At 64.0% G+C, this 22,483-nt stretch overlaps 4 protein-coding genes across 5 annotated transcripts; 3 read left to right on the top strand and 1 right to left on the bottom strand.

Moving 5' to 3' along the window:
* The first annotated feature begins 276 nt into the window (after nt 1-276).
* On the top strand, nt 277-4,235 carry SLURP2 (secreted LY6/PLAUR domain containing 2). Of its 2 annotated transcripts, none has more exons than XM_019802121.2 (3): nt 277-382; nt 3,698-3,796; nt 4,014-4,235. In XM_019802121.2, exons 1-3 carry the CDS (start codon nt 331-333, stop codon nt 4,208-4,210), a joined length of 348 nt encoding a protein of 115 aa, XP_019657680.1. In that variant the 5' UTR covers nt 277-330; the 3' UTR covers nt 4,211-4,235. The 2 variants fall into 2 exon arrangements, with proteins under 2 accessions (XP_019657680.1, XP_019657681.1); XM_019802122.2 differs by having other exon boundaries at nt 302-382; nt 4,074-4,235.
* A 2,373-nt stretch (nt 4,236-6,608) lies between these two features.
* On the top strand, nt 6,609-10,359 carry LYPD2 (LY6/PLAUR domain containing 2). Its single transcript, XM_002921606.4, has 4 exons — nt 6,609-7,095; nt 8,420-8,522; nt 9,552-9,671; nt 10,125-10,359. Exons 2-4 carry the CDS (start codon nt 8,465-8,467, stop codon nt 10,328-10,330), a joined length of 384 nt encoding a protein of 127 aa, XP_002921652.1. The 5' UTR covers nt 6,609-7,095; nt 8,420-8,464; the 3' UTR covers nt 10,331-10,359.
* A 3,784-nt stretch (nt 10,360-14,143) lies between these two features.
* SLURP1 (secreted LY6/PLAUR domain containing 1) lies at nt 14,144-15,252 on the top strand. Its single transcript, XM_002921607.4, has 3 exons — nt 14,144-14,226; nt 14,659-14,778; nt 15,122-15,252. Exons 1-3 carry the CDS (start codon nt 14,166-14,168, stop codon nt 15,250-15,252), a joined length of 312 nt encoding a protein of 103 aa, XP_002921653.1. The 5' UTR covers nt 14,144-14,165.
* Nucleotides 15,253-18,158: 2,906 nt separating this feature from the next.
* Nucleotides 18,159-22,477, bottom strand: THEM6 (thioesterase superfamily member 6). Its single transcript, XM_034668703.1, is given in 3 exon segments — nt 18,159-19,741; nt 21,878-22,336; nt 22,338-22,477. Coding segments are annotated over 3 exon segments (627 nt in total). The 5' UTR covers nt 22,392-22,477; the 3' UTR covers nt 18,159-19,627.
* Between the last annotated feature and the right edge of the window lie 6 nt (nt 22,478-22,483).

Raw genomic sequence — 22,483 nt, 5'->3', positions numbered from 1 at the left:
CCCTAAGCTTCGCGGGCATGTTGAGGGGAAGGGTGAGCTCGGGGCCCATACCTTGGTCGAGTTCCACGCAGGAAAACAGAGGCTGTGAGCTGAGGGTCCGCCCTGTGCCAGATGGGCTTACGTGATCCCCACCCTGCACCCTGATGCACGAGGAAAGAGGACTGCGTGATAAACCGGGCCTGCCCTCAGGCCTGGGGGCAGGGTGAGCCCCAGCCTGGCTTCTTGGCTGAGTCAGCCGCCCAGTGAGTCAGGCCCCGGAGCCCGCAGGTGCGGGGAGCAGGTATAAGAGGACAGCCTGGTACCCTGGGAGCAGCCTCTCCCCAGGAGACCATGCGGCTGCTCCTTGGGCTCTTGCTGGCCGCTGCCTTGAGCCTGGAGCTGGGTGAGTCCAGGGGCCACCTCCTCCCCCATTGCTCTAAGCTGGTCCCCCAGCCCCAGCCACCACCGAGGCCTGGGCTGTGGCCCCTCACCTCGGGGAAGCCCAATTCCTGCCCCCTCCACCCCCTTTCTGGGGGTCTAGACCCTCCCCACCTGCCACCTCCTACCATCTGCTAGTGGACCGCACTCAATAGTTCCCCTCGCCCGACCCCTTCCTGGACCCACAGGCCCATCAGCCGAGCCCTCAATGCTGTCCTTGTCCCTGCAAGGGCCGCCCACCTCCCAGCGCTCTACCCCTTGCTTGACACCCCTCTCCCCCCAATTCCCCCACAGGCTTCTCCAACTTCACAGTGCGCCCCCCCCGCCCCCGCCACTGAGTGTGAGGTCACTCTTCCAGCTCTCCCTGGCCTGGACCTATTTCCTAGGACCGCCCTCTTCTGGCCCCTCCTAACTCTCTTCCGCCTGGGATGCAGGTCTCTCCTCCCTTGCTCAGGCTTCCTTCTGGGTCAGTTCCCCACTCTGGCCATTTCTGTATTCGGCTGTGCCCACATCCGCTATCACTGGCCCCGTCTGGTCCAGCCCCAGGCCCATTGGACCAGATCCCTGCCTAAGGGCTTCTCGGGGCCATCTCCCTCAAATGGGGCTGCCCGTACCTGGCCTCATCATCTTCTCACTGCACCCGGGGTGGGATGGCGTCTCCATCCACCCACCCAGAGGCCTGAACAAAACCAGTGGGACCCCTGATCCAAACGCAACCAGCCCCACTCCCCCAGCCCTCACCTGGCAAGGCCTCTGTCTCCACATCTGGGTCAGCACCCTCCTCACGGCCAGTGGCCCTAAGTGAGGTAGACAGAGGGAGTGTCTGGACAGCCCAGGCATGAGCGTCAGGCTCCAGCCAGCACTGTCTGGGATCCACTGCTGTCCCACCTGCAGGAACCTTCCTCCAGGCCGGTGCTCTTGCAGGCTCTCTGTTCAGTGGGGAAGGTCTGTGAGGCTCAGGGCCCAGGTCTCATCAACGACCCTGAAGAACTGCCCCAGGGTCATCAGTGTGGATGGACAGGGGTGGGGAAAGCCTTTGTCACCACCAGGGCTAAGTCACGGGGATTGGGTGGCAACCAGGGGTGGCCACCACAGACCCCTCCTCCCTCCCCTGGCTCAGCCCAGGTCCAGCGGATCACAGGAGCCCCACATGCCACAGCATTGCTGGTGTCCTCTCCCTGCTCCCCATCAGATGCACAATCCCGCAGTCCACACGCTAGCCCTGCTGCCGAGCGAACGAACGGGGTCCAGAGTGTGGGAGGTGTCCTGTGTTCTGCACAGTGAGCCAGCAAAGGACACGAGCCTGATCAGCTGCACCCACAGCCCTTCCACCTGACTGCCCTTCCTTTTCCTTCCTTCCTTCCTTCCTTCCTTCCTTCCTTCCTTCCTTCCTTCCTTCCTTCCACAAAGCTCTCCTGAGCCCCACTAGGTATGGAGGAAGATGCTCTGGGGGTGCGGAAGACTGGGTGAAACACCCCACCCATGTCCTTCACGTTGGAGGCATTGGGGGTGGGGAGGGATCCCTGAGCAAGATCACATGAGGGCAGGGACACTGTCACCAGGCTGGGACAGAGGTGCCAGCAGCTCACGGTGGGCATGTCAAAGGAGGAGCCATCAACTCTGCCTGGAAATCCAGAAGGCCTGCTTGGAGGAGGTGGTATTTGAGCTGGGGCCTGTTTTGCCTGCAAGGCAGAAGGAAGAGCATGGGCAAAGCAGAGAAGCGTTTGGGAGGGTGAGCAGAGGACAGCGGGAGGCAGGAACTGCATTTCTCATGGGGCTTTCCCGGTGACATTCCCCTGTCTGTCCGTTAGGCGGCATACGCAGCTTACCACACCATCGTGGGGTTTGACATGAGGGCTGCTTCAAGCAGCTTGGGTGGTCTTTGTGACATGAGCTGTCTCCTTTCCTGGTCACCTGTGGGTCTCAGATTGCTCTGTGGGGCGGCAGAGAAGTCAAGGCTGATGGCGGGCACATTTCCATGGTGGAGACTTCCCGTCTCCATCACCCACTCTGTGGTTCTGGGAGGAGGCCACCCACAACCCCAGGGGTTGAGCAGAAGGTCCGGGGCTGGCCAGGAGGCGCCGCATGCCCCTGCCCAGGTGTGCATGTGTGTGGCTGTGCACACTGGTTTGGTGAAAGTGTGCGGTGCTTTGTCGTGCCCACGGGCCTGGGTCTGAAAGTTTGCTCATCTGGGGCCAATCCAGGACGACGGTGATGGCAGGGCTCAGGCAGCCTCGCAGAGGCCCAGAGGACCGGCTAGGGGAGGGGGGCGTGAGTGCACTGCCCTGGACTGTGGCGCAAGCGTTCTGCGGCTCCGAGCCTGCGCATGGTGAGCGTGCGTGCTCGCCCCCCGGCCCTGTGTCTGCGTGTGCGGACAGCCAGAGCAGGCCCGGGCACCGTGGCTCGGGACCTGGATGGAAGCACTCAGTGCAGGAACCAGAGGAGGAGAGGCAGGGAGAGGGAGGAAGTTCAAGGCAAGAAGCATGGGGCGGGGGGGCAGAGGGACAGAGAGCCCCGCGCAGCACCCACGTTCGAGGACGGGCTGACGGGCAGGTCTGCCAGACATGGATGGAATGAACTTAGTATTTCAAAGCCTCCAGGTTGTCCTCATAGAAGAAATGTCCGACAGAACTGTGCCAGCCTCCCTCCTGTCCCTTTCATTGCCCAGCATTTCTGTCCCCCTGGCTTCCCACTCTGCACGGAGGCCACCAAGGCCCCACCATGGCAGCCACCAGAACAAGGTGCCTGAGGGCCTAAGGGGTCCTGCTCAGGCCCCGCAGAGGTGAAAATGGGCATGGCCATGTCTTAGGGAGCCCTCACCACCTTGCCCCCATCCCTCAACTCCTTCGAGGTGAGGCCCCTGCTCATCTACTCCTCTGGGGGGTGACACAGGGAGCCCGGAGAGACCCCATCCAACCCCCTAGCCCAGCGCTGTCCTGGACGGACGGGCTCAGAAGAGCTGCCCCCAGCTGCAGCCGACCCAGCTGGAGCCCTCGGCCTGGCCACCCGCACCCTGGGGAAAGCAGTCCCATAGGATGGCAGGGGAGAGTGCCAGGACCTTGTCCAGCCCCGGGCTGAGGCTTGGGACATGGTGACCTTCTCCCCACCCCCCTGCCTGGGAGGTCTTGAGGGGTTGGGCACCCCAGGATGAGGGCCTAGAATCCTGAGAACGGGAAGGGTGGGAATAGAGGGTGCTGTTAGGTGGGCGTTGCCCACACCTGTGTCCCTCTCTGTCTATGTGCCCATGTCCACCCACCTGTCCCTCCACCCGTGGCTGCAGCCCGAGCCTTGAATTGTCACCAGTGCAAGGGCTTCGGAGGGTGCCTCCATGCATCCAGATGCCCCCGGGGCTCCAACTACTGTGTCAGCATTGCCACCCGTGAGTAGGGGATGTGTGGGGTGGGCCAGCCGTGCCCTCCTTGCCTAGGAGAAGAGACCCAGGCTCAGAGGGGGGCAGAGCTGATCCAGGCTCCCAGCAAGTCAGGAACAGGGCGGGGGGAGCATTCACTGACCTCAGCACAGGAGAGGACCCGAGAGAGGGGGCAAGTTACACCCAGTTTGGGGACTGACTCTTGCCTTGGTGGCCGGTGGGGCAGCGGGCACAGGCAGCGCAGAGCCTCGGGGAGCTTGCCCGGTTTATCTTCTGTCCACCCCAGGAGTCCCCTTCAGCGTCATTGACCTGCCTCTGGTGACCAAGTCGTGCTACAGTGGCTGCCCGGACGTCCCCACCCTGGGCCTTGGCCCTCACGTGTCCATCGTCTGCTGCCAGTTTAGCCTCTGCAACACCGACTGACTGCCCCTCCCCCGCAGCTGTCCCCCCCCCCCCCCCCCCCCGCAGAGCAGGAGGTCAGAAGAACTAGAGGTGGCGCTGGGCGGGTCAGAGGAAGGGGGAGGGGCCCTCGGCAGAGGGAGGGGCCCTTGGGGGAACTGGAAAGGGGAGGATGGAAGGAACAGAGCAGACACGTGAGAGGGTGAAGCTGGAGGCGGCTCTCCCCCCACCCACGCACAGGTGCACGCGCGCGCACGTATCCACACCCCCACACACAGACACACCCACACACCCACACCCCAGCTCCACACTTTGCGAAACTTTTAATCATGGCTCCAGCCAGCCCCCAGCTGCGAAGTGGACCAGGACCCCCGAACCAGGGGGCATGGCTCCTCCCCACCCCATGACCCCCAGGCACAGCGCCCGGCCTTTTCCTTGTCCTTACCCTGGCCACGCTCTCATGAAAGAAAACGTGGCGAAGCCAGGGCGGTGGTGCAGCCACCCCGTGTGGGGGGCAGTGGCCCAGCGGACGGTGAGCCCACACAAAGGCACAAGCAGGGCCTCGGGCCCGCGGGGCTGGCGGCACGCGGCAGGGGCCCCAACCAGCCCACTTGCAGGACAGCACTGCGCCTGCACCTGCGTGGGGTGGCCGGTGCGGTGGAGGGAGACACAACGTGGGAGGGGGTCGCTGACCACCCTTCGGAGAAAAACCAAATTGGCTTCGGGCCCTCACTCCCATTCACTCGAAAGGCATTCTGATTGAATCAAAGATTTAAATGTAAAAAAAAGAAAAAAGAGATTGTTAAAATGACAGTTTAGGGTAGCAGATGGAGACCGCCGGCAACCCCATCCGCGGGCACATACCCGCGCCAGGTGACCACGTTCACGCAGGAGCCTCTCCGTGCAAGCTCACAACAGCCCCCTTGTAATAGGGACAGTGTGGAAGGAGCGCACGGCCGGCGGCCCCGTGGGGGGCACACTGGTCTGTCCCGACGGCGGAGAGCGTCCCCCCGCACTGCTCACGGCTGCACGAACCTGAGACGCGGAGTGCAAGAGGCCACTTACGGAGACCCCATACTCTGTGCTAGCATTTCTGCGAAATTCCCGGCACAGGCAAATCCGGAGAGGCAGCGAGCGCATGAGCGGTGGCCGGGCGCCGCTGGACATGCGCCGGTGCGCGGGGCTGGCAGCCCGAGGGCGGAGGTTCTCCCTGAGCCTGACGGGGGAGGGTTGCAGGAGCCGTGAACATACCAGAAACACTTCCAGTGGGTGAATTGTATGTAATGTGAAGTACGTCCAATAAAGCTGTTACAAATTAAAAAGAAACAAGTGTTTGAGAGAAAAATAAGACTGAAAATCCAGACTGAGAAAGATTCATGACCACACAAAAACCTAAATGAAATACATGAAAAAACACGATACCCAACACTAAAACACAGAAGACAAGGTAGGAAATGCCTGCCACACATGCAATTACTTGTGAACACTAAAGAACATTCCCGAACCAACGAGGAGGAGCAAAGGACCTGTCATTGCCAGCTTTGCCTTCCTGCAAACCTCCTGGGAGGGTCAAGCCGTGGTGATCGCAGGGACGAGGAGCCCGTGGCATGGGGGGGACAGCGAGGGTTCCCGGGTGTCCCAGCTCTGTGCCTCCGAGGGCACGTCCCACTGGAAGATACTGGCCACAGCCCAGACGGGAGCAGCCTGACGTCCGCTAGTACACAGGTGCCCATATTAGGCATGTCCCCATCGGGGTCCTTCAAGAAGGTACAGCAGAAAGGGCTCCTTGGGGAGAACTTTCTTCACAGTGTAGAAACGTCAGCTTAGGAGCCATCAGTCTACTCTGACGGGCACCCCACACAGGGGAACAGGTGAGCCGGAGCCAGGACACCCCTCTGCCTTCCTGGGGCTCTGCACACACTGCCCAGAGGCCACCCACAGGCAGCTGGAGATGAAGCCTACCAGGAAGATGGGACAGCAGCAGAGGAGCCCTGACCCTGGTCACACTCTGAGCCTTGACCCTGGTCACACTCTGAGCCCTGATCCTGGTCACACACTTGGCCTGACCCTGGTCACACTCTGAGCCCTGATCTTTGTCACACACTCTCTGAGCCCTGACCCAGGTCACACACTGACCCCTGACCCTGGTCACACTCTGAACCTTGATCCTGGTCACACCCTGAGCCCTGATCCTGGTCACACTCTGAGCCCTGACCTTGGTCACTCTCTGAGTCCTGACTCTGAGCCCTGACCCTGGTCACATTCTGAGCCCTGACCCTGGTTGCTCTCTGAGCCCTGACCCTGGTCATTCTTTGAACCCTGACACTGGTCACTCTCTGAGCTGTGATCCTGATCACACTCTGAGTCCTGACCCTGGTCACACTCTGAGCCCTGACCCTGGTCACTTTCTGAGCCCTGTCTTCAAGGCTTCTAGTAAAACTGAGGGGTGGCTGGAGACCTCTCAGCATGGAGGCATCCTAGACAGAGCCCACCCAGACGCTGACTGAGCCGCATTCCTCCCCGACCTAAGACAGGTGCAACTCTGCAGGAAGTTTCAGCCTGGCTAGCGGGGGATTGGTAGAAACTGTAGGAGGAGGAACGCCCAGGGGCCAGAGGTGTGTTCCGGGCGGAAAGCACAGGTGGGGCCCTTGGGTCTGAGGACATGGAGCTGGGCTGGTACAGGCTGCGGCTTGGATTTGGGCTAGACCAAAGAAGGAAGCTGGGTGTGTGCAGTGTTGTCTAATCCGGTCAGCTGCATCCAGCATCAGCGCCCAGTTGCAGGTGGTGGCGTAGTGAGATGTGAAATCAGACAAGCCCGGTCACTGCTTGCTTTGCCCCAGCCCACGCGAGGGGACCTGCCCAAGTCCGCGGCTGCCAGGAGCGTGTGATCCTACGCCCACAGTAGAGTTGTAAGCGTTGTGCGTCTCCAGAGCCACGTGAGGAACGTACGATCTGGCGGGGACGTGGCCGACACAGGCTGGGTGCTACGGGAAACCACGCGCCTCGCCCGCGGGCCCCACCCCGAGCCCAGGGAGGCACGGGCCCCTTCGGCTCCCACGTGGAGCTGATCTCAAAGGAAAGCCAAGGACCGTAAAAAGGCTGTGGGGTGGGGGTTGGGGGAAGAGTCCCCAGACCGAGAATTTCAACCACAGCAGGACGGGGAAGGGCAGGGGGGGGATGGGCATCCCTGGCAACAGGAAGAGCAGGGGTGAAGTCTAGGAGGGGGAGTAAGATTTGGACCCTCTGGGAGAAGATGGAGGAGCTGGGTGGGGGTGCAGTGTGGCCCCAGGTGCGTCTGGGCGCCGCGGCTTTGACTGCCCAGGATGAGGCCCTGGGACCTGTCAACAACCCTCCCCGCCCCACCCCAGGGCTCACTCTGGCAGCTGCGGGCTTGGTGGAGGCTGTAACCAGGTCACAGGCAGAGGACATCCTGGGGAGGCTGAGGTGCAGGCACTCGGGGGGGGGGCCTGTGTGCATGCGTGTGCTCACATGTGTCTGTTGGGGGGTCAGTGGCTGGAGCCACACTTCGGTCCCGTCTGGGCCTTGGGCGAGGGCCTTCCTGTCAGTTTCCTGGCCCTGCCCCAGGTGTACCTGCCCTCCAGTGGACAACGGGCTTAGTGTCCCCAAGGCGACCCTGGCCCCTTCCACCTCCACCCTCCATCCAGGACCTTTCTGTTGCCCCAGAAGCCTCTGAGGACACTTTGGCTGGTTGTCCAGGCAGCAATCTGTCCCCATATCATATACCCCACGCGACGACCTCAAAGGAGCTGGGGCGGGGGGTGCAGGGCACCCTGGTAGCGTTCAAACCCAGAACTACTAGACCCGGGATCTGCCCTGCAGATAGGTCTGGGGACCCAAGTGGGAAGGGTGCCCGGCAGAGGCAGGAACCAGGGTGGGGGTACGGGCAGAGGAGGAAGGAAGGTGGGGAGCCCAGGTGAGGGAGTCACAGAGGAATGTGAGAGCTCCCAAATCATTGAGAGGGGCCATCAGGGCTGGGGAGGGACCCAGGCTGTGGGAGATAGAGGAAGGGGGAAGGGGACAAGGAGGACAGGAGGAGTACCCACAGAGGAATGGGGCGTCCAGTGGAGGTGGGAGGGGCCCCAGTGCGTGGTGGTGGGGGGGGCGCGGGGCGGGTCTCTGCCCCTCGGCCGCCCACAGGAAACCCAATCCCGCTAATCTGCTTGGCTGACCGGTTGGGCGGCTGCACTGGGTGTCCACTGTCCCTGCGGGCAGGCCAAAGGCGAGCGTGCTGCAGTGCGGTGTGAGGACCGGACCACGATGGGGACACGGCTGGTGCTACTGGTGCTGGTGCTGGCAACCTGCGGCCCTGAGCTTGGTGAGGGGCGCGGGGCAGGGGGGCCAGGAAGTGGAGGAAGGCGGGGAGACTGAGCAGAGGCGGGGCGGGGAGCGAGGGTGAGCCAGGAGGGAAGGGCGCAGCCCTGGGCCGAGGGAGAGGAGGGCACAGGGGCCGCCCCCAGGGCTGGGGCAGCAGCAGAGGCTCTGGGTGCCAGCTGGGGGCCACAGGCATCTGGAGAGGCTTTGACTGGAGAGGGCATGGTCAGAATCGTGCTCCCTGGCTCCAGGGCCACGGGGGAGGCAGGCCTCAGGGGGTGCCTTGGGGAGACCAGGAAGGCTCTGGGAACTGGGGATGACGGGGGCATGAGAGAACAATGGGGGGAGACACCCCAGCCCCTCAGGGCCCCCACACCCAACCAGAAAAGGAGCTGCGTAGAGTGGGCCCGAGCCAGAGGGGAAAGTGAGGTCAACCGGAGACACAGTGACACACAGTGAGTGGAGAAGACTTCGGCCTCACTGTGCATGGACCACCGGCGCCAGGCAGGCCCATTAGGCTCCCGTGGTGGGTGGGACACAGAGCAGCATACCCTGGGGCCCCCGCCCCTGCTGGCCCGCACCCCTACCTGCCTGGGGCCCCTGGGCTGTGGCTCGTCCCTCCTTTGTTAAACTGGCACCTTGGGTGCCCAGGCACAGCCTGGCCCACCCTGTCCCCCACACATCTCCTTGTCTGTTCCCGACGCCCACTGCGGCCCTTTGGGTGCTGCTCTTTGCTGATCGGGGCCCACACCGAGGCCCTCCCTGACCCTGAAGGGATGCCTGGCTCCCTGCAGGCAGCTCCCCAATGCACCAGAGCTGTCCCCTCCCCACCTTGGCCCTGCAGGCTGAGCCCGTGCGGGCACACTCTGTCTCTAAGGACCACAGCTCAAACCTCCTGAGTCCTCCCAGAGTTTGGGTCGCTGTGCAACTGGAGCCTGGATGGTACAGTCCCCCTCAAACCTGGGCCTCCAGGATAAAGGGCTTGGGATGGGGCAGGGCCTGCCTGATGTGTCCCTTGTCCCTTCTTACCCAGTGGTGGCCCTGCAATGCTACACCTGTCATGAGCCTACTGGTGTGTCCAGCTGTGTTACCATTGCCACCTGCAATGCCAACGAGACCATGTGCAAGACCACCCTCTACTCCCTGGAGATAGGTCAGCGGGTGCTGGGGGGCGGGGTGACCATCCTCTACTCCCTGGAGATAGGTCGGCGGGTGCTGGGAGGGCGGGGTGACCACCCTCTACCCCCTGGAGCCAGGTTGGCGGGTGCTGGGGGGCGGGGCAGGGCCCCAGGGTCAGAGCTGCCTCCAGGGCCACCGCCCCCCCGCCCCCCCCNAAAAGGGCTCCTGGTCCAAGCTAGGAGGCCTTCCTCCCTCCTCCCTCTTTAATGGAAAGGAAGCCTCGCCTTGCCTGGGGACACCTGGAAGGGCACTGCCTCATCCAGCCAGGAGTCCTGCGCAAGTCTCGGTGTCCCCAGTGCAGAGGCAGCGCTCAGCCCGTGGCGGGGGAAGGCAAGGGGGGGAACGGGTCACGGAGGGCTGGGGTCATGGGGCTCGGTGTGGGGGCCCTGAAGCTGGAGAGCTGACCAGCACCCAACATGGCCCACAGTGTACCCGTTCCTGGGGGACTCCACGGTGACCAAGTCCTGTGCCATCAAGTGCGTGCCCTCGGACGTGGACGGCATCGGCCAGACCCGGCCGGTGTCCTGCTGCAACACGGACCTGTGCAACGTGGACGGGGCGCCCGCCCTGGACGGCGGCCGCAGCCTGGCCTTGGCGCTGGCACTCCTCCTGCTCCGGAGCCTCAGCTTGTAGAGCCCCCGCCCCCTGCGCCCCCCCCTGAGCGCCCCTGAAGAAGCATTATCCCTGCACCCAGCCTCATGAATCTCCTTTCGGGCGGCTCTGCCCAGGGGCCGGGAAGGCCTCCAACCGCGAGTCTGGCTCTGTCCGCCTGGTCCTGGGTCCCTCTCCGGCCCCTTCTCAGCCCCTCCTATCCTGGTCCGTCTCTGCCCCTTCTGGCCTCTGGGTTCTCTCTGGGGCTCTCCTCACCCACATGGCTGCCTTGATTCCTTTCCATGTCCCAAGACATGCTAGGCAGGGATGGTCACCAGTCCAGCAAACCGGGCGGGGCTCTGCTCTCTGGGCCCTGTGGGGGGGCCTGACTGCGGTGGGGCAGAAAGTGGGACCCCATAGGCAGGGGCAGCACCGCACCTCCAGGGCGGGGTCACAGGTGGCTTCTCGGAGGAGGCGGCCATCATGGGCAGGCTTTGAGTGACTGAGAGGTTGTTTGGGCAGAGGAGGGCAGGCCAAGCCAGGTGGAAGGAAGATCCAGGCAGCGTAAGAGTGGCCTGGGGTCCAGGATCGATCCATGAAGCACCTCCTGCCCACTCACCTGGCCCCTGGTGACGTGGCCCCTTATGTTGGGTGGCCGGGGTTGCTGCTGGGCACACCCAGCACCTGCCTTCTCCAGGCCCACCAAGTCCCACTCCCTGGGTGCCCAGAGCAGCCCAAGCTCCAGGGCAGAGGGGCCTTCCCTCCACCTTGGCCTTGGCCAGCACCGAGTCCACCGGATCATCTTCCCGGGAGTCACCTGACCGGCAGGCCTCTTGTCCCCAGAGGCCTCCCAGGCCTGCGTCTGGGTTGAGACTCGAGGCTCACACACACACACACACACACACACGCATGTGTGCGTGGGCACACACGTGGTCCTGGAGACACACAGCAAGGGCCCAGTCCTTGAGAAAGGACAGGCCCCAGCCCTCCCGCCCAGTGCTGGCCCCTCCCCAGGACCACCTGAGGGAGGCGAGAGGGGGAGGAGAAGAGAGGTCCTTCAGTCCCCCTGGGACCTGCCCCTCCTCTCTGTGCCCCTGCTCCGGCAGCTTCTCCTGGGCCCCTGGGTGAGCTGGCCCTGTCCTGGGAGGGGTGCACAGCACCGGCGTCCAGCCAGCTGAAATGGGGCTGGGAAGCCCTCCTAGTTCCTCAGGGTGCTCCCCACTGGCCTCCAGCTCTGAGTCCAGATAGCCCTCACAACCAGCCCTCACCCCTCTTCTGCGGCTTCCTGCCCTTGGATGGCAGAGGGCAGCGGCCAGGACCTGAAGCAGGTCTGTCCTGGGGCACGGAACACCCCATGCCCCTGAGAAGGGAGACCAGTGGCCAGAAGACACCCTAGCCCTGGGACCCCAGAAACCCCACATCTCTGCCTCCTGTGGCAACACCTTCAGTCTCAGGGGCTCTGTGGTCCTGAGCCAGATCCTGGGGGACAGACCCCCCATTGCCCAGCAAGTGGCCGCACGGCATGGCCACCATCCGCCAGAAAGCCCCTTAGGCGGACTCCGGGAATGGCAGGGAACTCGGGAGCCCAGACATGGCCAAGTGCTGTCACGATGCCTCCATCTGGGGTCGTAGCTGAACTGTGACTTTGTCACGGAGGGGGCCCCGTCCAGTAATTCATCGTACCTCTCCCCTGGCATTTCTCACGTCTCCCACAAAAGTGAGGAGAGTGGCGGGGTTGAGCCTTAGAGTCCGGCTTGGGACCCAGTACACACACACACACACACACACACACACACACACAGCCCTCCAGGGAAACATGGGAAAGCTGTGTGACCCCTCCTGGCCCCTGCTCCCACCTGGCCTTCCCGCCCCTCTGAAGCCAGAGCAAGGGCCCTTCCAGGCAGTCCCCGACAGCACACGGGGTCTCTCACCCTCCTGCCCATGCCAGCTGCCTTCTCGGCACCCACCGCTGCTCCAGGTCCCCACCCATCCCCTTGTCTTTACAGCTCCTCCCTGGAGCACAGGACACTCGGCCTGGTTTACAGGTGAAAGAAAGGGGGTCAGAGGGATTCGTGAGCAGGCTGGTCACACAGGAGGTCAGGCGGGGTTGGGACCCACTCAATCTGTTAGACTCCACACTAGACACGCCCCAGCTCCTCTTGCAACATCCTGGATGCAATCGTGGGCCAGGCCCCGGGGAAGGGCCACCCTGGGGAAGGGCCGCCGCGGCAGCTGTCTGCGCCTACCATGTGAGGCCCAATTACTGGATCTGCGGCAACCACCGTCTCTTCCTTTGCAAACAAGGCCCTCCCATTGTTTCCTCAGTCCACAAGGCCAGGTCACATCTGCCCTCGAAACTGCCCTGGGTCCCTAGTCTCATCCTCAAACAGGAATGCAGTCTAGAGGGGCAAGGGAGTCACCCCAAGGCCACACGTGGAGCCAGCAGCAAAGCCAAGATCAAAACCCAGGCTTCCTGAGCACCAGCCCAAGTTCCTCCCAGCATGTTATTCTGTGTGGGTTTGGGGTGTGACTCCATACCCTACAGCGTGCCCCCCATACACCCAGCCTGCCGCACACTCATATTCTCTCATCTGCCACCTACCTATCCACTTGCTCTTCTATCCATCATCTACCCCCATCTTTCCTCCCTCCATTCATGTACTCTCCAGCCATTCACTGTCCTTTACCCAGCCACTCCCTCAAACATCACCCACCCACCCATCCAGTCACCCACCCATCCATCTACTCACCCACCCATCTGCTCACTCAACCACCCACTCACCCATCCATCTACTCACCCACCCATCTACTCACCCACCCATCTACTCACCCAACCACCCACCCACCCATCTACCCATCCATCCATCTACTCATTTATCCATCCAACCATCCATCCATCCATCCAACCATCCATCCATCCATCCATCCATCCATCCATCCATCCATCCATCCAACCATCCATCCATCCATCCATCCATCCATCCATCCATCCAACCATCCATCCAACCATCTACTCACCCACTTTTCCAGCCATCCATCATCCACCCATTCAGCTGTCAGAGGACAGAGAAACTAGAAAGTCTGGAGCACCAGGAAGACCTCTGGATGAGGGGCACCTGGACTGGGCCTTATAGCATGGGGAAGATTTGAGGCTAGGATGGGAGACCAGAGAGGGTGCCCACCGAGAGGCAGAGCACAGACAAAGGTGTGGGCATGGGAAAGCCTGCGGTGGGAGGTGGGCAGTAAACAGTCAAGAGAAGGCTGTCAGGGGGATGGGCAGAACCCTGTCGTCTGGGGTCTGAAACCAGGAAGCTTAGGCTTGGCTTAAAGGTCATCTGTAGGGAAGCGGCTGGTAGTGACTGCAGGGTCTTTCTGGAGCCCCACCCCCATCAGCCTGAGAGGAGCCTGGTGGTCCCAAGCCAGCCCACATGACACCATCCCCACACCTCACCAGGCACTCACCCTCCTCGGCACCTGGCCTGACCTCCCACCTCCAGGCCTGTGCGTTGGAGGGCACCTATGGCTGGGGGAGGACATCTGAGTGGGAAGGAGACCAGCCTTGGCCCCCGCTGGGTTTGAGAGATACCTGAGTCCAGGCCAGGGCCTGCCAAATGGGCTCAGTGCCCGTGTGGTGTCCGTGTGGGCTGGCACCAGACAGGCTCGAGCAATGAGGGGTCCCGCTCCCCGAGGGCCTGTGAGCGATGCGGTCCGCCTGCCCACTGTCCCGCCCACTACCTCCCACTTGTGCCCCATGCCACCCTGCTGACTCACACGCCGCTTCCGCCACCACCCTGGCATGCCTGCAGATGTGGCCCAGGCATATAAGTGCCCGCAGACATGGCCTGGGCACCGGCTCTCCCAGTGTCTGGCGCGGCAGATGGCCTGGTGCAGGGCTGTGCTCCCGCTGCTGCTGGTCGCAGCCTCCAGCTTGCGTCCTGGTGAGTGGGACGGCCCGTGGCCCTTGAGGGAACTGTCTCTAGGCCCCACTTGGCCCACCTCCTCAGCGGGGAGGAGGCCCTTCAGGGGCTTGGGCAGAAGGCCCCCTTAGGCACCCTCGAGGCTCATCTCCCTTGCCCTACATGAGCCTCCCGGGCCCTAGAGCCTTCACTCGGGACGGGGTCAAGGCCCCACTTTCTAGGCAGGAAAACCAAGGCTCAAGGGAGGAATGCAGTGTTCCAGTCTGCTGGCCAGAACCCTGGCCTTGAAGGGTCTCAGCGAGGCGAGCTACCTCCCCCAAGCAGGGATGGGAAGGGAGGCGCTCCAGGTGGCCTGGGGGTGTGCCCAGGGGCCAGACCGTGTGTGGCCTGCGCTCCAGCCTCCAAGACGGGTCTCAAGACCAGGTGAAGAGCTTCGTCACATCCCTCGCCCAGGTGAGGCCTTCAAATGCTTCACGTGTGAGCAGCCCACGGCTGTCCCTTTGTGCAAGCACATCACTCAATGCAAGCCAGAGGCCACGGCCTGCAAGACCACGCTGGTGCAGATGGAGTCAGGTGAGGCCGGCCCACAGGGGCTGGGGTCCACAGTCGTTACCTTCCCCAGACGGTCCTCAGGGCCCGGGGTGGGGGCGGGGCTGGCGTCCCGCAGCCTGACTCGGTGGTGTGGCACAAGGGCTGCATCAGCCTCGGGGCTCCAGGCCCCCCCCCCCCGCAAGGCTACGCTGCAGGCCCCAACAAGGGCCTGGGGAGAGCACGGACAACTGCCCAGGCCCAGCCATTAGCCTGGGGGGTCACAAGGTATCCCCAAGGGCCGGATCAAGGGCCTGGAGGTTGGGGCAGCCAGGGAGGGCACTGGGCAGGGGAGGGGCAGGCTCTGACACCTGCCCACCCCCGGCAGAGTACCCCTTCAACCAGAGCCCCATGGTGACCCGTTCCTGCGCCAGCTCCTGCATAGCCACCGACCCCGACAGCATGGGGGTCGCCCACCCCGTCTACTGCTGCTTCCATGACTTGTGCAATTCCATGTAGGCCACCAGGCTGGGGGCCACACTCCTTGGCCGCATCCTTCCCTGAAGGGCCTGGCATCACCGGAGATCACCCCTACCCACATGCTTCCATGAGCTCCCTGAGCCTCAGGTTAATCACGGGACCCAAGGGGTGAGAGCCTTGCCAGGGGCCACTCTCTCTCTCCCACACTTGCAGAGAATAAATAAAGCCAAGGCAGAGGCGACCTCGTTCCTCCCTGGGTGTCGAGAGTCCATGGAGCCAGCCTTCAGGAGGGCCGGGCTAAGTCAGGCCCATTCCGGACACCCGGCCCTCCTCATCCAGGGCTGCTGGGACTCATTTCGCAGAAGGGGAAACAAAGGCTCTGGGGGAGAAACGCAAGGTTTGCCTTCCTATAAACCAGTCCCATGGCACCTCCGAGCAGGACAAGTTCCTTAGCCCAAGGGAGGTCTGCCCCACTCCCAGAGTCTGCCCTCAGCCCCACCCCACCCCCGGGCGGGAAGGAAGCTGGAGTCAAGGGTGGGCACGTCCGGCTCCCCGCGGGCCTGCGTGGGGAAGCTGGGAAGAGAGCCTGTGCATGTGCAGGCAGCCTCCCGCCCAGCCCAGGTCTCCCTGGGAGCATGTGGGGTGGGGTGCTTCTGGGCCAGCGGGCTTTGGTCACCTCCCCGAGGGGCCTACCATGTCCCTGGAGACAGATGAAATGAGAAGGCACCGTGTGCATGGACCCTAAGGACATGGCAGCTCACCCTGGACACCAAGGGCCAGTGCTGGGCTCTGGCCCGCTGGGTCTGCAGCAGCACCAGCCAGCAGGCGGGCAGCAGTGGCCCCAGGGGCTGAACCTCAGACTCCCGCTTTCCCCTCGTGAGGCCCCCCAGCTGGCCCTGGTCATGGCCTGGCTCCGCAGCCCTGGAGGGAGGTGGGGGCCAGGAGCCCGCGGAGCACACTGGCCGCCTCGGAGCCTGCGTCACCCCAGCGTGCCACGGCCCCCCTCCAGGCCCAAATGCACGCTGGTGCCCTCTGGGCTGGGCAGTTCCCAGGCTCTGCATTACAGCCAGCCTTCCAGAGAGCCTCCACTGGGCCCTGGGTTCGGACGCAAGGAGCCAAGGCCGCCACTCCCCATGGGGACCGAGCAATACCACAGCGCAGCATCAGCTTCCAGGGGGGCTACAGGGATATGGCCTCCGAGCTTTTCCAGGATGCAGAGGGGGTGGGCCGGTAGGAGGCTCGGCAGACAGTCCCCTTCCTGGGGAAAGCAGGCCGGTGGCCCCGTGCACCTGCGGGGCCTCTGCACAGCACCAGCATGGCCAACAGAGGGCGCCCCTGCCCAGCACCACCTGAGAGGCCCGCTGCCGGGCCCTCCCTGGGCGGGTGCGGCTGCGGTGAACTCAGCCAAGTGGCCCGAGCCTGAGGAATGCCCCTGATGTCTGTAGGTCTGAGAACACCTGCCAGACCTGCACAGCCGGGGTCCCCCTCAGGAGCTGGGGAGGCCACAGTTGTGGCCTTCGGAGGGCAGGCTCTGGGGTGGCCCCAGGGGAGACAGGAGCTGCTCATACCAGCAGGGGGCACTTGGGGCCTTCAGATAGAGGAGTTGGCGTGTGGGGTCAGAAAGAATGCAGAAAGATGGGAGATACCTACCAAGGGTAATCCACAGGCGGGGTGGCTGAGGCTGTTCAAACCCCACTGGGACCAGCCCGGTGCCCTAGTCTGCAAGGACCCTCCTCTCCTCTGTGGTTGGCCCTCCTGCAAACACAAAGACCGAGAGAGCCTCCCCTCCCCCACCCCCACCTGGCTGGGGTGTGTCTCCCTTGAGTGGCCAGAGAAACTACAGTGCTCCTGGGACACAGGTACCCCCGACCATCTTGAACCCCTCATACAGAGGCACAGACCCATCCTGTCTCCCCAGCCCCTGCTCCGGATGCCAGCTGGCCGCCACCACTGGATGCACCTGCTGGGACCCAGACCCACTGTGTGCATACCATTTCCTGTCCCCACTCGCACTGGGGAATCTGTCCCTGTCTGACAGCTGCGGTGTTCCCCGAGCCCCACCCCCCGAGTTGTTCCTGGTCCCTCATTCCCTGTATGCGCCCCATGGGACCTGCACAAACACCTCTTAGCCGAAGAGACACAGATATTCCACGCAGATACCCAAGCGCCCCCTGCAGGCCAGGGGCCAGCTGCTCAGGGCAGGGGTGAGGCCCAGCTTGACCAGCCCCGGGCGCCCGGGGCCTGCTTGGGAGGTGGGAAGAGGGAGACCTCAGCCGAGCTCCCTGGCTGCAGACCACCTGCCTACCGCATGACCTCAGCCAGGCCACATCGCTTCCCCATCACCAAATGCCTGCTGCAAATCCAACTTTCCCAACTGCCTGTTCTTCTCCAGGCCTGCAGATCCAGGCCCTCCTGAGCAGGTGGTCAGGGCACGACATGGCCCATGCCGTCACTCTCCTGACTTACGTCCTGGCAGCCCCACTTCCTACCCTCTTCGAGGGGCTTGCAGAATGGCCCCTATGCTGGCACCACCCCCTACAAATTACGGTCCACTGACCTCTGCCCCACCTGCCCCCCCATGACCTCCCCCCCGTAATCCCGGGCTCTGAGGGCTAACCTCCCAAACTCCTCTGGAGGATCCTGGCACCGGATCCTGGGACCAAACCAGAAACACACACCAGCCACCCAGACTGGGACAGCAACACCCAGGGGCTGGGGACAAGGAGAGCAGCAGGGCCTACAAGAGGCTTGGGGCAAATCCTTGCTGGCCTCGGTCCCACATTCTGTGTAACAGGAGCAAGTCCTGCTCTGCCTACTTGGTCCCCAAGTTCACGGGAACCCGAGAAGCCTAGACAGCCCCCCACATGGGGAAATGCTGCCATGAGTGGTCCACGGCCTCCCTGGGGGGCCAGGCCTTGACAAATGAGGACTTCCCCCAGCACACAGACATTAAAAACCCTTTAATCTTGGGCTTTCTTTAAATAAAACAGAAACATTGCAGCTTTCCCTTTGCGGCTATAAGGCAGACGTCAGCGTGGGGGGCAGGCAAGGGATCAGGGGCGCTGCGGCGCTCCTAGCTCCAGCGGGCGGTGGGTGCCTGGACAGGGCGAGAGGCGGCTCAGGGGCTCCACAGCTCTGGCCCATACCACAGGCTGGGGGGGGGGGTGCACAGGCAGGCGGCCACCTTGCCCTGAGCAGACACACACACGAGCAAGCAGCAAGCCCAGCCCCAGGGCCTGACCGTGTCCCCAGCCAGCCAGGGAGCTAAGGTCCCCCACCCCGCCCACCCCTGCCTCACCATTGGTGCTCCGGGCCAGTTTCTGCTTCTCCCCACGCCTCACCAGCTGGAAGGCAAGCGACTAGGCAGGAGCAGACCGCGCGGCTGGTGTCCAGTAGCCTGGCGAGCCCGGCAGGGAGCCGCTCAGGCAAAGCCTGGAAGACCCCTCCCCGGCCCCAGCCCATGGAGCGAGGCAGCCCCTCGGCACAGGAAAGGAAAAAGTCATCAGCAGGGCACGTGCTGAGGACGACCCCAGGAGGAGGGCAAACTGAGGTGTAGGTTCAGAGAGGGTGGGGTCCTACCCACAGTCACAGAGCACAGTCCTATGAGCACCCAGGGGTGCGGTCAAGCAACGGCAAGGTGCAGAGGGCGCCCAGGCAGGATCCCGCTCCCTGCTCTGCTCCCTGCTCAGTAGCTAGCCCCAACCAGGACGGGAAGCTCACCACCACGGGAGACCCTGTGCCATCTGACCGGCACTGGCCCCAGGCCCTGTGCCCACCCCAGGGGAGCCCCGTGCCCTCTGGCCAGTCGGCCTGGGCCCTGATTGCCCAGACTCCACCCTGGGCCTGCCCCCCCCCGCCCCGCCACAAGGATCTGCCTGGAAATGCTGTTCTGACTCTTCAAGCTCCTCACCAGGCTGGAATCAGGCCCCAGCCCTGCACCCAGGACTGCTCTGGCCTCACTCCTGCAGCTTGCTCAAACTCCAGGCAGGCTCCAGTGCTCAGGCTGGCTTCAGCTGGTCCCTCTGGTCCAAGCACTCTCCCAACCTGAGCCCACGGAAGCCTCGCTTCATCTGCGGTGGGGGGGGACCCATCCCCCATTCCCCCCCCCCGCCCATATGCTGAGGGCCCTGGGCCTCCCACTTTCCTCATCACCTCCACCCTGAGGGCAGAGCTGGGTCAGGGCATCTGTGTCCCCCCCACCGGCCGGCGTGGCATGGGGGAGAGGGGCGCCGATAACTGGCTGGGGGAGGGCCTGAGTGTGGGGAAGGGGCTGGGCTGAGCCGGGCTGGTGGCAGGCCACTCCAGCTGGGACACGGTCCAGCCCGGCCAGCCCATTCTGCACTCTCTGCCCCTGGCGGGCAGGGATGGGAGGGCAACTGCCCCCAGGGTGAGGTCGGCGGGCAGGGCTCGGTGGTCACTGGTCCTTGACGACGTCACTGAGCCCGCTCTCGGCCCTGAGCAGCTGGCTGCTGGCCTCGTTGTAGGCGACCCAGTGACGAAGGTCTTCGGGCAGCTCAGGGGGCTCCACCTGCAGGGGGAAATGGGGAGATTCCCACTGGCCCCACTGCCAATGCGGACGAGAGGGGTGCAAGGAGGGGCACCCAGCCAGGGTGCTGCCTTCGCACCTCTGGGCCTCTGCTCACAGTTCCCTCCTCCTCTTCCTCCAGGCGCCCCTCCCGGAGGCCCTCAGTGACTGCACCTCCCCCACCCTCCTTCACCAGGCCCGTCTCCCCAACAGGGCACACCTGAGCCCTCTGTGTGTCCCCAGACAAGAGCCTCTGAGGCCACTGGCTGGACAGGTGACAGGAGAAGGGAGGCCCAGTGGGCTTCAGGACTCCGGAGCGGGGAATGGGGGGCAGAGGGGCACTGTCGGAGCACCTCTGCTGGGAGAATGCTGGATGGGGGCTTGCCCAGAGCCCCTCCTTCTCGAGCGCATCCAGGGCAGCCGGACCCACAGCTCCGGGCCTGACTACTGCGTCCGCATGCCTGCCCACGGCCACACCAGCGCCTGGCTGCAAGGGCGTTGTGATGGGGCGGCAAGCAAGATGCGGGGTCAGGCCTGAGAGGTCAGAGGCCTTGCAGATGGGCTGTGGTCGCTCCCGGGGGCAAGAGGACAAGCAGGGGCAGAAGGGCTCAGAGCCGAAGCCCTGTCCTTCCCTGCAGACAGGGGAGCTCTACTCAGTGGCCAGGTCAGGCTTTCGGGAGCGCTCTCCGCCCAGCCAGCTGTAGAGACCAGCTGTAATGACTCGGCGGGGGCCAGCTCTTGCCCCAAGGCCGCCCTGGTTTCAGCATGTAGGACCCCTGGGCACTAGCCTCAGACTGCCCTGCACTAAACCCGAGACTCTGTCAGGGGCTCTTCCTGACTCAGGGGCCGGGCCAGGCCCCCGGGCCCCTCTGCGCCACACCCTGGCCCTCGCACCGGTGGCTGGGTGTCCTCAGGGAACACCTGCTAAGCTGTGCTGCCAACTCTCCGGAGCTCCTCCCAGCCACACTGGCCGCCCGGCGCCCTGCTTTAGTTCCAGCTCGCAGTCCTTCGACTGAAAGCTTCCCAGGCCCGGGACTGCCCATGCCCGCCTCCTAACAGGTGAAGGGACACGTGGAACATCTCTGTCCCTATGGCATGGGGGACACCCAGGACCTTTGGGGGTGTTCAGAGACAGAAAACCAGGGAGCTGTGCCCATGGCCCATGATACAGCCTTGGGTGGTTCCCATTGCCCGAGCCTCAGTTTCCCCACCTCTGATTTGGGGGGCAGGCTGGCCTCTCACAATTACAGTGACCATGTCCCTCCTTGCTCAGGAAGCACCTGTCGAAAGCCAGACAGGGCTTCGTCCTGGTTTAGGGCACCTCGGGGATGGTGGCCCTGGCTTTGGCATGTAGGCTCCAGGCAAGTTTGTGGGAACCCGCCTCGGGCTGGAGCCTGCCCTGGAAACCATCACTGTGTGGTGCCCCAGCTTGTCCCCAGGGCCCCTGTTGCCACGCTGCGGTAGCGGTCTGTGCTGGAAGGAGCAGGCCCCGGGGGCGGGGGGGTCCTTCAGCCCCACGCAGGCACTGAGGTACTCTCTCCAACCAGCAAAGGTAGAAAAGCTTGCAGCCCTTGGGGGCTCAATCCCCCCACCCCAAAACCAGGGGACAGTGACTCAACCCATTAGCTCCAAGCTGTGTTAAAAGGGCAGGGGGAGGGGTGGGGTGTCCTTAGGTCCTTGGGAATTCCCAGTAACCTCCTCTCACTGACACCATCCCTCACGTTCAGAACCAAGGACCAGAGAAGGTGGCTCCACACTCCAAGCCACACAGCAGCACCGGGACTCAGACTCCCGGGAGAGATCGGGTCTGGGGCTCCCTGTACTGGGAAAGGTGGAGGGTATGGCATGGCGTCTGGAGGGGCAAGGTTAAGCCATGGCAGGAGGGACGCATGCTAAGAACCTGCATGAGAAGTTGATTCAGGGGCCCTGGATACTCCCGGGAAAAACGGACATCAGTGAAGGGAGGCCCTGGATCCAGACGAAAGGGCTGGAGTGGTACTCAGAGGGGCAGGGGCACCCCCAAGGAGGCACAGGCAGCTGGCCTTCCCTAGGAGAGGGGACAGAGACCAGGAGCCCTGAGGACCCTGCGGGGCCGTGCACTCGGGGCCAGGGGGTAGGGTGGGGGGAGAGGGTGCTCACCCGGCGCTTGCACAGGTGCTGCACGACTCGCTCCGGAGAGGTGCCCAGCACGTGCTGGCGGGAGCGCAGCAGCGCGCACACGAAGCCATCGCGCAGGCTGATGAAGCGCGCCTCCAGGTAAAAGGCGCGGTCATCCCAGCCCAGCAGGCGGGTGCGCACCTCGAAGGGCTCGAACAGGCGCAGCGAGCGGCGATAGCGCGCACACGAGGCGGCCAGAACGGCGCGGGCCCCGAGCGCGCGCAGCGCCCCCAGCACCCCGCAGCGGGCCAGGTGCGCGGCGCGCGCCACGTCGGCCTCGCGCAAATAGCGCGCGTTGTTCATGTGCAGCAGCAGGTCCAGGTCCGAGGGCAGCACGCGGCCCCCGTAGCGCTGCTCGGCCAGCAGGTCGCGGACGCGCGGCTGCAGCAGGCGCGCGCGCAGCACGGCGCACGGCACGCGCACCAGGTACCATCCGTCCAAGCAGCGCGAAGTAGGCGAGCGCCACGACCAACGATGCCACGAGCAGCCCCAGCATCGCGGCGGCGGGCGCAGGACACGGGGTGCGGCGGCGGCCACGGCCCTGGTGTCCGCGGCGCCGGTGGCCGCGCCCAGCCTGCCTGCTCCAGG

Source organism: Ailuropoda melanoleuca, chromosome 9 (genome assembly GCF_002007445.2).
Source record: "Ailuropoda melanoleuca isolate Jingjing chromosome 9, ASM200744v2, whole genome shotgun sequence".
In the NCBI taxonomy this organism is placed as follows: Eukaryota; Metazoa; Chordata; class Mammalia; order Carnivora; family Ursidae; genus Ailuropoda; species Ailuropoda melanoleuca.
Note: the sequence above shows the minus strand (reverse complement) of the source record. Positions and strands in the feature narration are given on the sequence as shown.